Genomic DNA, 16118 nt, shown 5'->3' with positions numbered 1-16118 from the left:
TTCTTCTTTGCTTTAATAGCAGTTAGAGAAAACCCAAACCAAATGGTAGTAGAAATCTTAGATTTACGACAGTACCCTTCTTCTAGAGTCTACTTTGCGGTAAAAAACTAGTTTTACCCGCATGGTTTTTATCGGGGGTTTTTACCCTCGTTATAGTTATAAAAATATAGTCAATTAAATATCAATATACATACCCATAAATGTATTTTACCTAGCAATTGTAAAAATTTTAGACATACAATAAGGTTTAATAGTATTATGGGGTTATTTATAACTATCTAATAATAAATGGTTTTTTTTAGTAAATTTCATTTTTATTTTTTTAATATTTAAAATTTGAAAATACTATCTTTTCATGTGTTGAACGACGATAATTTCATAATTTTGTTGTATAATTTAAATTTAGGATGGTGTGTTAGAGTTCATCTCTATTTGAATTATCTACTTATCCGTTACGCTATTTGAGAATTGTCGTGTAGCATTTATAAACAACGCATTGATCACTATAACTTTTCACGTTTTTATTTAAATTTTGAATTTAATTATCTAGTACTATAATTAAAGGGTATTATGTGAATTCAAAATCTTCCTAGTAACATCAGTCTATCTAAATACAAAGACCTTAAACTTGATGATTTACTTATGTGATTTAATATATTAGTTTGATTTGGATTTTTTCATAAATTTATTTAACATTTAGCTCAAAATAAATAATGAACCAATATAAAAGTTAAATATTGAATCACCAAATCAAATATTGGTCAACAAAATATTTATGGAATATTAATCGTTTTTAATTCAATTTAAATGTTAAATTATTAATTTTTAAGAAACAATTACATATGACATAAAATTGTAATTTTTATAATTTTATATAAAGTCTAAAATTTTGTATTTACGTAAAAATTATTTTTATATTCGATATATCAAATATTTAGCACCAACTATCATAATGAAATTTTAGTCCCTCCATTTGGTCAAGATACCTTTTCGTTTCTCTTCTTAAATTATTTTGATTGATTCAAAAATTAATATTTAATCATAAGAATATGAAAAGTCATTTTTTTAACCAATCACTTTCATTATTAATTTTTTTCAAATTTTCTCTTTTTAATTATTATTATCATTATTTTTATATAAAAATGACCTTATTTAAATTTTTATTTTATTTTTAATATTATTTGTTAAAATTATAACTAAACCATACTCGCTTAACCTCAAAATTCTCAAATAAAATAAAAAAGTAATATGTAGTAGTCTGTATACGAGATTGAACATATGCCATTGCATTCTATCAAATCGTCAAGTTAGGTGATTTTGCTAGTTTTTAGTAATTTAGGACATAATTTATAGAAAAAAATGTATTTAAATTCTAAATATTTTTTGTTAAAAAAAGTCTGACAAACGATGAACGATAATGCACTCATACAATTTAATTGTATTAAGAGGTTATTTGTAGTTATTTAATAAATGATTTGATTGTATAAAATATTTTTTTAAAAGTAATTCACTTTAATTTCCTAATATTTAAGATTTAAAAATAATATTCATTCACATGTAGAACGACAATATTTTCACAACTTTCTCAACAGATAGTCCAAATTTAGAGTGGTATATTCGAGGTCATCTCCACTTGAATTGTCCATTTATATGTCACGTGATTTAAAATTGTCGTATAGCATTTATAAGCGATACGTTAATCACTATAAACGTTTTACGTTTTCGTTTAAATTTTAAATATGATTATCTAATAATAAGTGGACATGGCATTATGTGAATATCCTACTACTGACATGAGCCTAGCTACTATCTAAATGCAAAGAAGTTTAAGCTTGATGATTTACTAAAGTAGTTCGATATATTAGTTTGATTTGATTCTTTTATAAATTGATTTAACATTTTACTTAAAAGAAATAATGAATCAACTTAAAAAATTTAAATACTGAATTATCAAACCGATTAATAAAAATAATTAAGAAATATTCATCCTTTTTAATACAATTAAAAAATAATTACATATAAGATAAAAATGTAATGTTTATTATTTAATGTAAGGATTAGAACTTTCAATTTACCTACGGATCATTACTTTCAATATTTTGATCAATCAAATATTTGGTACCAACTATCGTAATAAAATTTGAGTCTATCCATTCTGTCAAGATATTTTTTTATTTTCTCTTCTTAAATTTACTTTTGTTTATTCGAAAATCAGTATTTAATCATAAAAATAATTAAAGAAAATCAATTTTTTTACCTTTTTACTTTTATTATTTATTTTTTCAAATTTTTTACTTTCTAATTACTATTATCTTTTTATATATATATATATAAAAATAACCTTATTGGAACCGTGTCTTATTTTTTAGAAAATCAAATATTATTTGAAAAAATTATAACCAAATCATCCATAATTTCAACTTCAAACTTTTTTAAAAAACAAAAAAACAAAAAAATAATTTATAATAATATGTTGTAGCCCGTATATGAGATTTAATTTATGACATTATATTCTATCTATTTCGAACTTGGAACAAGTTTAATTATATATTATATATATAAAAAATTCAGTTAGTGAAGTTAGGTAATTTTACTAGTTTTTTGTGATTAGGGATATAAACTTATATCAAGAATATGTGTATTCAAATTCTAAATATTCTTTATAGAAAAAGTGATGGACAAATGATAAACAACAATAAAGTTTAATTGTATTAAGAGGTTAGTTGTAATTATCTAATAAATGACTTGATTATATAAATGATTTTTTTTTTTTTTGAATAAGTTTCACTTTACCTCCTAATATTTAAAATTTGAAAATAATATTCTTTCACATGTTGAACAATGATATTTTCATAAATTTCCCAATAGATAATCCAAATTTAAGATGATCTGTTTGAGGTCATCTCCACTTGAATTGTGCGCTTGTATGTCACGTGATATGTTTTACAAATAACGCATCGATCAACATAAACTTTTTACGTTTTCATTTAAATTGTTTGAATTTAATTAACTAGTTATAAGTGAACATGTATTATATGAATTCAAGATCTTCCTACACGTGACAAGAGCCTAGCTACAATCTACATACAAAGAACTTAACTTGGTGATTCACAAATGTAGTTTGACATTTGAATTTGGTCTTGATTTTTTTTATAAATTGATTTAATATTTGACTAAAAAAAATTAATATAGAAGTTAAATATGGAGTCACTGAAAGAAATATTGATCAATAAAAATAATTACAAAATATTAATCATTTTTAATACAATTTAAATGTTAAAATTATAATTTTAAAGAAACAATTACATATTACATATAACATAAAATTGTAATCTTTATAATTTTACGTAACATCTAAAACTTTGAATTTATCTAATAATCTTTTTACCTTCAATATTTGATATATTTGGTATCAACTATAATAATGAAATTTGAATCCATCTATCTGGGTCAAGATTATTTTTTCATTTTTTTTTTTTGTGTGTTTTATTCGATACTCAATATTTGATCATGAAAAAACTAAAAGTTCCGTTTTTTACCTTTCCACTTTAATTATTTTTTTTCAAATTTTGTTCTTTTTAATTATTATTATTATTGTTTTATATAATAATGACCTTATTTAAACTATTTTTTAGAAAATCAAATATTATTTACAAAAACTACAATCAATCATCCTAACTCCAATTTCAAATTTTTTGAATAAAGTTAAAAAAAATATTTATAATAGTATATAGTAACCCGATATGAGATTTAATTTATAACATTATATTCATCTATTCCGAGCATCGGATTAATTTGATATTATATATATATATATATATATATATATATATANTTTTATTATCATTCTTGGTAGATTTTTGTTAGCGTGAAATTATATTTTTGCCCTTGATCATTATTCACTACATATAAAGACAGATAATTCTAGAATTATTTATTATCTTTCTTCATAGATTTTTGTTAGCGTGAAATTACATTTTTGCCCTTGGTCGTCCTCCCACTTCACTCTTCTATATATACTAGATAATTGAAGGCCCGTTCACGGGCCCAATATAATTAATTATCTTTATAATTTTAATTTTCTTTTTTTTTTTTTAACCTAAATTCACATATTGTTTTATTATGATTTTAAAAAATTTCTAGCATTTAAAAAAGTTATAAAAATCCCCTATCATATACATGTCTCTCCTCTGTCAGATACATCGTTATATCCTCTCGAATACATACATATCCTTTCTCCAATACATCTTCATCACCTCTTGAATACATATCTATCATCTCTTGGATACATCTCTCTCCTCTCGAGTACATCCATATTCCCTCACAAATATAGCTCTCTATTATCGAATTCATCCGTAAGTTATGTGTCTGCAAGTTTCTTGAATAGCAATGTATCATGACCGATGTATCCGCATTTCTGCTGATAAATCTAAATTTTTTTAATTCTAAGAAATTTTTTGTAATTTGAAAAAGAGTATTCACTATTAAATCTATGAAAATTATGTCATTTTAACTTTAATTTATGTGACAAATTTTTCTCTATAGTCAGTTTCAAAAGAATGATGTATTAATATATTTAATAACATTTTGATTTTAAAATATATATTTTATTCTTAGTAAGAAGATTTAATTATAGTAATATGAATATCTATGATTTGTTTTAGACCATGAATTTTAAACTTATTTTTTTATAAAAAAAAACTTCATTTTAAGTCAAATAAACATTATATAAATCGAAATGGAATGAGTACAAATTTTAGTGAAGTTTTTTTTTTTAACTATTTTGTTGTTTAACAAAATTATGAAAATGCTAAATCTTTTTCATAATTATATTTTATTATTTTGTTTATCAATATCTAGTCGATAATAACAAAAAATTTAATATAAATAAGGTAATAAAGTAACTTAATTCTGAAATTCAAGTATTGATGTTAATTGAGAAAGTATTTATTTATAAATTGTAAAGCATTCATAATCTAATATTTAATATGTTTCTTACTCTCGACGAATGACACTAATTTATTATAATTCAAGATTGTAAAAGTAGAAATCAAGACTAAAAAGTGCAACTCACTATTATATGAAGGTCAATCCGTAGTTTATATATTGTGGAAGTTTCCTAAGTATATGATATATAATTCTATGACAAGTTAATTTTTGATCCCATATATTTATACTATTTCAATATTTATCCCGTTAATTGGTTATGCTTTTTCTTAAACTACAATTATGCAGTCATTATTTATCACTTCTTACATTATCAACTCTATATTATTCTTTTTTTTTATCTCTTTAGAATTGTGCTATTTTTGTTTTCTTATTTAAGTCACAATTTCTAATGATAAAATAAATTATGTTAGAGATAAAATAGATTAAATAAAATTATATGAATACTTATGTTTAAAAAATATTATATATAATTAAAAAGGAAATTACATATATGGAAGATAATTAAAAAGGATACATACATGGAATTAAGATAAAATAAATATTATTTTGGAGATAAAATAGGTTAAATAAAACTATATGAATACTTATATTTAAAAAATATTATATATAATTAAAAAGGAAATTACATATATGGAAGATTGTAGGATTATACTGAATATGTTGTAGTAATAATAGACATAGATGAACGATTGAATTGTCAAGAGTATAAAAGTAAATATATTTTTGACATTATTATTATAATCAAATAAATATAAATTGATTTTTAAAAATAAAATAAAATGAATTTGTGGACCACACATGGAAATAAATTTTTTTGTGACTCTTGAATAAGAAAATTGAGTTCTTCTAAAAAACTATTTTGACAATTAACTATACAATTATAAATTTAAAATTTTGTCCATAACAATATTTAAAATTACAAAATTGTCATTGATAGTCCTCATCATGGCTCTTCTATATATATATATATATATATATATACTAGTTTTTAGTATCTCAGGAATATAACCTATATCAAGAAAAAGTTCATTCAAATTTCAAATTCTTTGTAGAAAGAGTCTACAACAAGATTTAATTATATTAAGAGGTTATTTGTAATTATTTAATAAACGAATTGATTGTATAAATGATTTTTTTGAAAAAATTTCACTTTATCCTCTAAATATTAAGATCTGAAAATAATTACTTCAGGTTAGCTACAATCTAATACAAAAAACGTAGAGTTGATGATTCACTATTCGATATTTTAGTTGGTCTTAATTTTCTTAATAAATCAATTTAACACTTGACTCAAAAAGATTAATGAATCAACTTAAAATTAAATATTGGAACACCAAATCAAGATTGATCAATAAAAATAATTATAGAATGTTGATTATTTTTTTATACATTATAACAATTAGAATTGTTATTTTTAAGAAATAATTACATATAACATAAAATTATAATTTTTATAATTTCACGTAATGTCTAGAATTTTGAATTTACCTAAGAATCTTTACTTTCAATACTTGATAAATTAGATATTGGGAAAATTGTATACAATGACAAATTAATAGGTCAAATTAATTGCTGTAATCATTCTTTGATTTAATTGTGTCCCGTAGCAAACTGTTTGTCAGTGACCTCTCTCCCTCAAACTCTCGCTCGCCACTCTCCTCTCTCACTCGCTTCCTCTCACTTTTATACAAACACAAGTGTATAAAATTTGTTTCTATTTGTATAAAGCAAAGTAAATTATATAAATACACATATTTTTGTTCCCTTTTCTCCCATCTTCCAGATCTCGCCGCCACTCTCCTTAATGTCGCTCGCCACTCGCGCTTATACAATCTGAAGCGAAATGTATAAATTCGTTTCTGTTTGTATGAAGCGAGAGAAAATTGTATATACACGTGCAAATACATATATTTTCGTCATATACACTTATAATTATACAATAAAAATACTCCCCTGCCCAGTTTCTTTTGTCTTTCTCTCTTTCTCGCTTTATACAAATTCAAATTGTATATAATTTCTCTCTTTCTCGTTTTATACAATTCGATTCAATTGTATATTCCCTGCCCAAGTCTCTTTTGCCTTTCTCTCTTTGTCATTTTATACAAATTCAAATTGTATATAATCGTTCTATGTACTTATAATTATACAATTCCTTTTATATACTTCATTTTTATACAATTCTCTGTCCAAGTCTCTTTCTCTTTCTCGTTTTATACACTTCGTTTTATACAATTCGCTTTAATTGTATATATATAGCGAATTATACATTTATATGTTTGTTATGAAGTGCAATTATACAAACTTTGCTATAGCATACAAATATGAATTTTATATTTGCTATGTATGAAAGTTGCCCTTAAATATTTGATATCGACTATAATAATGAAATCCACCCGCATGGTCATGATTTTTCGGGTTTTTTTCTTCTCAAAATTATATTTATTTATTTAAAAATTAGCGTTTGATTATGAAAATATAAAAGATTATATTTCTTTTTATCCTTTTCACTTTTATTATTTTTTATATTTTATTCAATTTTTGTCCTTTTAATTGTTTTCAATATAAAAATGACCTTATTTAAACTATTTTTACAAGAAAAATATATTCAAATAATATTATTTGTAAATGTTATAACCAAACCATCTTCAACTCCAACTTCAAAATTTTTAAATAAAGTAAAGAATATTTATAATGATATGTAGTAGTTCGTACATGAGATTCAATTTATGATATTACTATTTATATTTAACCTATATCAACATTTATTATATACATGTTTTAAACTTTTAGGTAATCAAGTAAGTGATTTTGCTAATTTTTAGTAATTTGACGGTATAACTTATATCAAGAAAAAGTACATTTAAATTCTAAAAACTCTTTGTAGTGAGTACAATCTAACACAAATTGAATTTTAAAATTTTTAATAAAATGAAAAATATATGATTTGCATGACCAAATGCCCATTATGGACGTGCTGGATATGCAATATAATATAATGATTTGAATTTTAGAAAAATATGATCAATAAGGTGAAATTTTTGATGAACATTTAATTTGGAGTTCTTAAATTATATTTTTTTTTGATAAACATAAAATGCACAAATAATATAAAATATCAAAAAATTTTCAATCATCTTACCGAATAATCAAATTATATATTTTTCTATGAATAAATAATGTGATTAAGAAATTTTCAGTTACACATAATGTTGTTTTATAAGATCTAGTAACCCAAAAATAATAATTAAGCATTTAATATAGAAAAATAAAAAATTAAACACCCTTGAGGGCAATATGTACAAAAGTTTCTTCTTTCTAATTTACTCCTAGGCGCATAAGAAAAAGTGTTGCAAATCAAAGGGATAAATTTGTAAAACAACAAAGTAGAGGTTCCCAACGGCGGCATGGTAGCTAACGGGGACGACGGCGAACCGGCGGGTACATCTCCGGCTGAAGAAGTAATGACTACTTTTTCTCGCAACCATTTCGGAACTTCCGAAGACACCGCCGATGGCTTCTCCGTCACCATTATCGAGGTCTTTCCTCTCTTTTATATCTCTAATTTCACAGCTCTATTATGTACAGTTTCAAAAGCTAGCGAAACAGGAAGAAAGGACTCAACACAGCTAATTCCTTTTGGCATGTAACTAGAGCATGAAAGAAGAGTACGGTTTGTTCGTATGGCCTTGCAGTATTGTTCTAGCTGAGTACGTATGGCAACAAAAGTCGCGCTTTACTGGCGCATCTGTGGTTGAGGTAATGAACCACAATTTTCTTTATTCTATTACTTGTTCTTTCTGTTATTGAAAATTATATGATCTCGTTGCAAATTGATATTGAAGCCTAGCAGTGTTTGTTGCCTGTTTTGCGTATTGTGTTTTATTCTTAGTTTGATTTGTGCTTTATCTACTTATCATATGGGTTGCAGCTTGGGGCAGGGACCTCGTTGCCTGGGCTGGTTGCTGCAAAAGTGGGTGCAGATGTGACGCTGACTGACGATTCTAACAGATCAGAGGTCTGATTTTGATACTAGTTTTTAGTAGACACTGTATTGAGACTTCATTATTTGATCATAGCCCTTGAAACAGTGTTTGAACCGCGTTGATAAACTATGGATATGTTACATATCTATATTACTGGTAATCTAAATTGAGTTCAAGAACTGGGCATATAATATCACACAACAGGAATGCTGTATTTTTGAGGCCTTTATTGTCATGAAAAATCTGCGTGACCATAACAACATTGGTAACTCGAAGTAATATGCTTACAGAAACTGTTGGGAAAAAAAGACTCTTCTGGGTTTTAACTTGTAGAATTTGTCCTGGGGATGCTTTATATGAAATACAGCTACCATTGACGCTAGTCTCACACACTCATGTTGCTTCAGTATTAGTGATCAACAATCTGAAATTGCAGTAGTGATTGATGTCATTGTATTACTAAACAATCGATGCTAGTAGGTAGGCTAGAAAGTACCGATCCTGAGTAAGAACGTCTCAAACATTTTGAAGAATTTATTTCTCAGCACCTTGAAACCCATATATTCACCAAGATACTTACTTCAGTTTTACTAGAACTGTTTGTCTGTTGATATACAGGTGCTCACTCATATGAGAAGACAGTGCGAGTTAAATGATATCAATTGCAAGGTAATCTGCATGCTTTTGTTTTCTATATATGCAAATTCTCATTCCACATGATGCATTTTGTGTTGAAGGTTAAACTGTGTCCATTTTACTTGAGTATCTAAGAGCATACAGAAGCCTTGGAACAACAATAGTTTTTATGCGTGTCTCCTCTCTAGGTGTTATGAAGATCTTCTTTCTTGCCTTTATTTTGTGCAAGATATCTATTTGAGGTCTTTCATTTTCACATTGCCCATGCTGTCATTGAAGTATTTTAATTTTATCTTCTAGATACACGGACTTACATGGGGTGTGTGGGATACACAAACCTTCTGTCTGTGCCCAAACATTATCCTTGGAGCTGATGTCCTATATGACAGTTGTGGTAGGATTATCTTTATTTATCTTGTTCTTTCCTTCTTTTCTGGACCTGTCTACTGAAGTTGAAATGTCTATCTTGCATGGTTACCAAGCCTTTGATGATCTTTTTGCAACTGTGGCATTCTTACTCCAGAGTAGTCCATCTTCCGTTTTTATTACTACATATCACAACAGAAGGTACATTTCTATCTTCTTTTCTTGCTTTAGGTTCAGCTAAGGACTCTTTTCTTGTGTACTTAGCTCATTCAGATGTATAGATGATCCAACTTCTGGGGTAGATGTTTCCTCTAATTGATTTGAACCATGTGTAGCGGGCATCACCTAATTGGATTCTTAATGGTGAAATGGGGCCTGAAGTGTGTTAAGCTTCTTGATGGGTTCTCATTTATGCCATCTTACAAGACGTCTAGTTTGAGTGGTAACATTCAATTGGCTGAGATTGTTTTGGACACAGCTAACGGAGACGCGGAAAAACTGATGTAACTGAATTCAAGCTTGATGGTGCCAAATATTAGGTTCTGCTGACGTATTTTACTTCCTCCACTGTAAGTCAGTGATCCACTACTTAAATATATGGCATTTTTAAAAATCTTTGCTGCTGTCCTCTTATTTTTTACTTTTTAAATGATACCATAATTTGTAATAGTTCAGGTTTCTATGCAACAACTCGTGATCAACTAAATAGAAGTGACTAGTGCAGCAAGGTCTTACAAAAAGAGCCACTATTTCCTCTTATTATTGTCTTCAATATAATGAACTATAATAATACAGGGAATGATAGATAAAAGTAGAATTAACTTTGAATTAATCAGTTAACTGTCATACAATTTTTTTTAACCTTGTCACCTCCTGTAAGGCTGCTCATCTTTGATCATAGAATTGGAAAAAACTTTGGAGAAATCTGCTTTTGAGCTAGTAAAATCATAACCATATCTTTAGTTTTGGAGTACTTAAATAAAGCTTTTTCTGAATTAAACAAGATTAGCTTGTTATATATTATTATAAAGGTGGTTAATGATGGATCTATGGTTCTTCCCATGTTTCAGTGAATATCTGTTCTTCAAGAGTGCTGCAAAGGCTGGGTGTAATGTAATGTCATAGGTGGTATTGAAGTTGTGTATCCATTTATTGCATGATGAGCAATGGAAAAAAAACCCCTAGACTCTAGAGATAGAGTAGACCATGTGAGATTTGGAGCTTTGTCATATTCACCCGAGAGAGCCATCAAAGTCTTCAATTGATAGATCTCTCTGAGAGAAACTTTGTTGAAGTCGATTTGTTCAATGCTGGACTTGGCAGCTGTGTTGTTTCACTAGCTTTTGATTTTCACCCTTCTTTTCTTTTTCAGGCATATTCACTAAGCCCACTAGAGCAAATCAACTTTATTAAGCTGGTAGAATATAACATTGATTGCGTTTACCTGTTTTGGTAATACCATGGCAAAAAGTAAGAAATAACTTAAATGCGCGATATCACTAATTAATAGGAAATCACTAATTTTTCCCCATTTTATAATGTGTATGACTTAGTCAATTGTCATACCATTTATCTACTTTTTTGGGCGTCCTAGAGTAATTAATATTAGAAGGAACTGATATACTGCATTGCTGTCCTCTTTATATGTTTTCTGTCTGCTTATCATAGGGGGAAATTTATTATCACCAGTGCATCTATCGCAACAAAGGCTGAAGTATATGTGCATGAGACTATGCTGGGGCGAAGAGCTTCAACTGCTTTCTTTGCATTATCAATTAGATAGGATGTGTGCAAAGAAACATTAGGCGGACCATCTTTTTCTGCCAAGTTCTTCCCTTGGAGTTCAGCAAAACCAAAAGCATCACAACCCGTCAAGAAGGTAAAAGGGGAACAAAATCGTAAAAAGAAGAAACAACAGGAGGGGGAAGTGTGAGAAAGTTTAACCATTATGGGATTTTTATAATTGAATAAGGTTTGTGGTTGTGTACTTGAATGTCACTATCATGGAAATGCATCCTTGGAGGTGGTGCTGCAGGCACTGTTTTGTCCTTCTTTGTGGCCTCCTCAACAGCTTGTTTGACTTGCCTCAGGGCATGTGAACTCAACATGGTACGAAATAAGACTGATTCTTTATGCCACCTACATAAGAATGGCAAAGGCTATTTATAGTAATAAGGCCAAAGTTGTGTTATTTCTTTGAATTGGTTGATTATAAATGGTTGCTTAAAATAGTGAATTTGGTTGCAGGCATGTTTGCTACAAGTTGTGGAGGTTTCTTTTGTTAGTAGATATATCATGTTACTTTTTGTCTGCCAGCCTTTTTGCAGCCTGCTGAACCTTGCCAAAGGGGTACTATATAAACCAGGCATCCCCCTCCCCCCTTCTTTTTCTTTCTGTTGTTGGTACTGCATGCTGCGTTAAAGTGGTTAATCTTCAAAGCTAGGGATGTGATCTCGCGGTTAATGCATCACTTAAAAATAATGGGAGAGCAGGGACAAACTACAGCAGAGACAAAATACTAGGTGTTTTTTTTTTTAATCATTTTGCCTGAAGTCTTGGTGGATAAAGTTACTTGTGCTCACAAGCTAGTCAAATACCACAATTATAATAAGAACAAAGTGGTTAGTCTTCAATTATAAATACTGTTATTCCTTTCATAAGTGGCTTGTTTTCCATGTCTCCTTTTTGTTAGTTACAAATTTTGAGTGCTTAACCGTTCTAAGTCAAAGTAATGAGAGCATATAATTGTACACTACCTCCTTACCTTTTTACTTGTCACAAATTTCTTTTCGAGAGTCAAATAATATAAATTTTGATCACCATAATTTTCATCTCATTAAAATAATGAAAAATTATGTAAGTAGTTTTGAATATCTATCTAAATTTGGATTTTCAAAGTATTTTCGTAGGTACTTCTTTGCTCAGGTACACGTTTCACAATTATTATATATAAATCAATTTGATACTTTCAGAAAAAAAGAGATATTTCATTACTTTGTTTATGGACTTAGTCCCACGTGACAAATGTTAAAGTTAAGTCAGAAAACACAACTGGGGAGAAAACAAATCAAACACTTCAGAATAAAAACTTTGTGAATATTTTACATTTAACATGTCAAATATAGTATATTTTTTCTTTACAAATTAAAAGATAGAATTCAAACTATAGAAGATAAATCTCGATCCGAAATAGGAAAGAGTAAAAACCAACCTCGGCCACTAACATGAGTATGAAGTGATAAGTACTGTTCTATATTCGAGTTTGAGTCTTTCTAGTACGAATTCTCCTTTGTTATGGCGCGCTTGACCCCAATGTAAGATTTTCGGATAAAAACGAATTTAGTTAAGCTTCCATATGAGTACCGAACATCTGGCGGGAAATCTCTAGAAAAAGAAGAAGTTACCTCGGTCTATTTGCACTACTGTCAAAGGTTAGGGGGTGTAAGTGCAAATTGATAGAAGATTTTGGATTTATAAATAAAATATATTCTCTTGATCACGTATGCACAAGGAGAAAAAGGGCTATGCCGTGTTTGGATGGCGGAAATTGTGAATTAGGGGAAAATCCAGTTGTTTACTGTAACGAAAGTAGGTCAGTTTTTACAGCAGCAGTTTCCTCAGAGGTAAATTCTCTCTGTTCGATGTATATTTTTTTAATTATTTATTCGTCTGCATTGTTCACATAAAAAAGATCACAAAATTTCTCTCCTGTTTCGTAATTTCTAGGGCTCTCTTTTTCACCAATTTGAATACTATGAATTGTATAAACTGGAAAATTTAGAATTTTATCAAGTTTAAAATCGAATTGGATTAACTTTTGGCGCGTGATTAGTGGTCAGATGAGATTTATCCAAGTGGCCACAATGAAGTTGTCATCACCAAACTTTAATTAAAAGTCTTTAATGTTGGTTGGTCTGTTTTGTATGACGATGAAAATAAATCGTCTAATGTTTTTGTACCTCTTGCGATTTGAAATTCTCAAAATCACTTTGTTGACTATTGAGCAATGTGGATAGACCTTTAGGTATTTATTCCTTTGTGGAAAAAATTTATATATTTTAGTGTTTTTGAGTTAACAAATGTGAAATTGCTGTTTTCTAGTATTGAGATACAGTTTCCGGGTAAATTGCTAATTGTTGTGATAGGTCGAAGGGTAATTGGTTCATTTGCATCTGTGTATGCATGAAAAATTGAAACTTTAAGGAAATGGGAGAAGAGGGTATATTCTTTAGTGTTTGGTACATAAGAGAAGAGGGTATTCTTTAATGTTTGAAGCATAATTTCTTGTTAACTAGAGGATACCGTTTCTCCTTTTTGATAAAAACTTCATGTTGTCTTGTTGGATAACGCCTCAAAATCTTTACATAAATACTAAATTCTCAATGCAAGTGTCTTTGGTTATACATGTATTCATCTTTGAAGATTACTTGGATGTTTGAATGCCTGCTTTGAGATGAAAAACAAAGCTTGAAGTTCTGTTATCTCTGAGTTGTTCTTGCTTGTCATGGTAAGGCGCAATACTGCTGTAATTAATAATTGTACTTTTGTTCAATCAAATAGATGGCTGGGAGGTCGACTCGTTTGAAAACACAGGTAACTGTGCAGCAGCGAGAATCCCAGTGTAGAGCTAAGTGGACAACATCTCTTACTATAATATTGGTGGGGTTAATGGTAGACGAAGTTCAAGGAGGGCATAAACAAAACAAGTCTTTTAGCAAGAAAGGTTGGAAATGTATTTGTGATGAGTTTCATAAAAGAACCGGTCTTACATGGGAGAGGGAACAATTGAAGTATCGATATGCTGCACTAAGAAAGCTTTTTGCTACTATGAAATTGCTACTTGATCATACTGATTTCAAATGGGATGAAACTACAGGTCTAGTGACAGCAACAGATGATGCTTGGGATCGGTACATGAAGGTGTGTTCCCACATTTTCTGTTACTTTAACTGCCAGGACACACTTTTCTGTTTGCTAGTTGAACTCTGGTTTCCTTTTTTATTTTCTTATATCTCCGAATTCCAGAAGATTCTTGTGAATGAAACATCCTTTTCAATGCTTAAGTAATTCATTGATGGATTGCAGTTTACGATATCTATGTTTTTCATGCCAAGGTCTTTATATTGTTCTTATAGAAATCATCCATCACAAAACCCCCCTTGACATGTACTAATCAGGAACATCCAGATGTGGAGACCATAAGGAGCACAGGCTGCCCGTTTTACAAGGGACTGAGTGTGATATTTGCAGATTCTGGAAGTAGAGGTACAGATAATGGATCTACTATGCACAAGGACCGTCTTCCCGGTTCATCATCTCATCCTCAACCTCCTACACTGTCCCAGGAAGAGTTGTCATATTCAGAGTCTGAAGAAGGTCCTGATTCCAATGAGCAAGAAATTGTTCAATCTGTGAGCTCACCTACTAATACTGGTCGAAAGAAAAGGCGTAAGGGGGTTGATGGTGCTATTGCAAGAGCTATATCAGAGATGGCTGCTGCTTCAAGACTTAGAGCTTCTGCTGTTGAGAAGTGCAGTGACAAGTTCACCATAACCGACTGTATTAAAGCGTTGGATAAATTGGAAGGTGTCAATGACCAAGTATATTATGCTGCTTTGGATCTCTTCAACAATCATGCAGCTAGGGAGATTTTCTTATCTCTCAACGTTGGGAAGCGGCTTACCTGGTTGACTGGCAAGTTGTCTGGTCCTCCCTAATTTAAAAAATAAGTCCTACTAATCTTGTTACATTCAAGTAAGCAACCATCTCCTATCTCAAGTAGTCATTTATTGGTTTTTACAGAGCTGGAGCTTCATGTATAGACCACATTATTTCTCCTTTTTAACAACTAGGGGTAAGAATATATTTCAGAATTTGGCAACTGTGAGATTAAATTTTGGCAGGAGTTGGAAATTGCTGCACGAGGGAGCATTTTGTTAAAAAATTGAGCGCACTCATCATGCATTCGGATGATTGTTTCGGTGTGGAAGCTAAATCTCTTATAAACTGATAACATCCTCTGATAACAAACCCTGGTAGCTTGTCTTGCATAAAATTAATCAAAGCGCAGTCACCACTTTCATCAACCGTACTCTGTCAGAAAGGTATATTACCTTTGATATTCACTCTTCCGAAAATCTGCATTACCAGGTTTTCGATGAATTCAATATATACATCAAGTCA

General features: G+C 29.2%; 2 protein-coding genes across 6 annotated transcripts; both read left to right on the top strand.

Annotated features, from left to right (window-relative positions):
* Nucleotides 1-8260: 8260 nt before the first annotated feature.
* Nucleotides 8261-12612, top strand: LOC107009371 (methyltransferase-like protein 23). 4 transcript variants are annotated; one of them, XM_027914303.1, is made up of 9 exons: nt 8261-8486; nt 8602-8706; nt 8879-8965; nt 9552-9602; nt 9870-9963; nt 10052-10136; nt 10271-10504; nt 11308-11405; nt 11604-12612. In XM_027914303.1, the coding sequence occupies exons 1-7, from the start codon at nt 8355-8357 to the stop codon at nt 10440-10442; spliced, it is 726 nt and encodes a 241-aa protein (XP_027770104.1). In that variant the 5' UTR covers nt 8261-8354; the 3' UTR covers nt 10443-10504; nt 11308-11405; nt 11604-12612. The 4 variants fall into 4 exon arrangements, with proteins under 4 accessions (XP_027770104.1, XP_015064182.1, XP_015064181.1 ...); XM_015208695.2 differs by lacking the exon at nt 11308-11405 and having other exon boundaries at nt 8262-8486; nt 11604-12044; nt 12183-12592; XM_015208696.2 differs by lacking the exons at nt 11308-11405; nt 11604-12612 and adding an exon at nt 11006-11274.
* An 816-nt stretch (nt 12613-13428) lies between these two features.
* LOC107009510 (L10-interacting MYB domain-containing protein-like) lies at nt 13429-15840 on the top strand. 2 transcript variants are annotated; one of them, XM_015208852.2, is made up of 3 exons: nt 13429-13558; nt 14496-14855; nt 15113-15840. In XM_015208852.2, the coding sequence occupies exons 1-3, from the start codon at nt 13460-13462 to the stop codon at nt 15650-15652; spliced, it is 999 nt and encodes a 332-aa protein (XP_015064338.1). In that variant the 5' UTR covers nt 13429-13459; the 3' UTR covers nt 15653-15840. The 2 variants fall into 2 exon arrangements, with proteins under 2 accessions (XP_015064338.1, XP_015064339.1); XM_015208853.2 differs by lacking the exon at nt 13429-13558 and adding an exon at nt 13607-13959.
* Nucleotides 15841-16118: the final 278 nt, after the last annotated feature.

Source organism: Solanum pennellii, chromosome 2, assembly GCF_001406875.1.
Source record: "Solanum pennellii chromosome 2, SPENNV200".
Taxonomy (NCBI): Eukaryota; Viridiplantae; Streptophyta; class Magnoliopsida; order Solanales; family Solanaceae; genus Solanum; species Solanum pennellii.
Note: the sequence above shows the minus strand (reverse complement) of the source record. Positions and strands in the feature narration are given on the sequence as shown.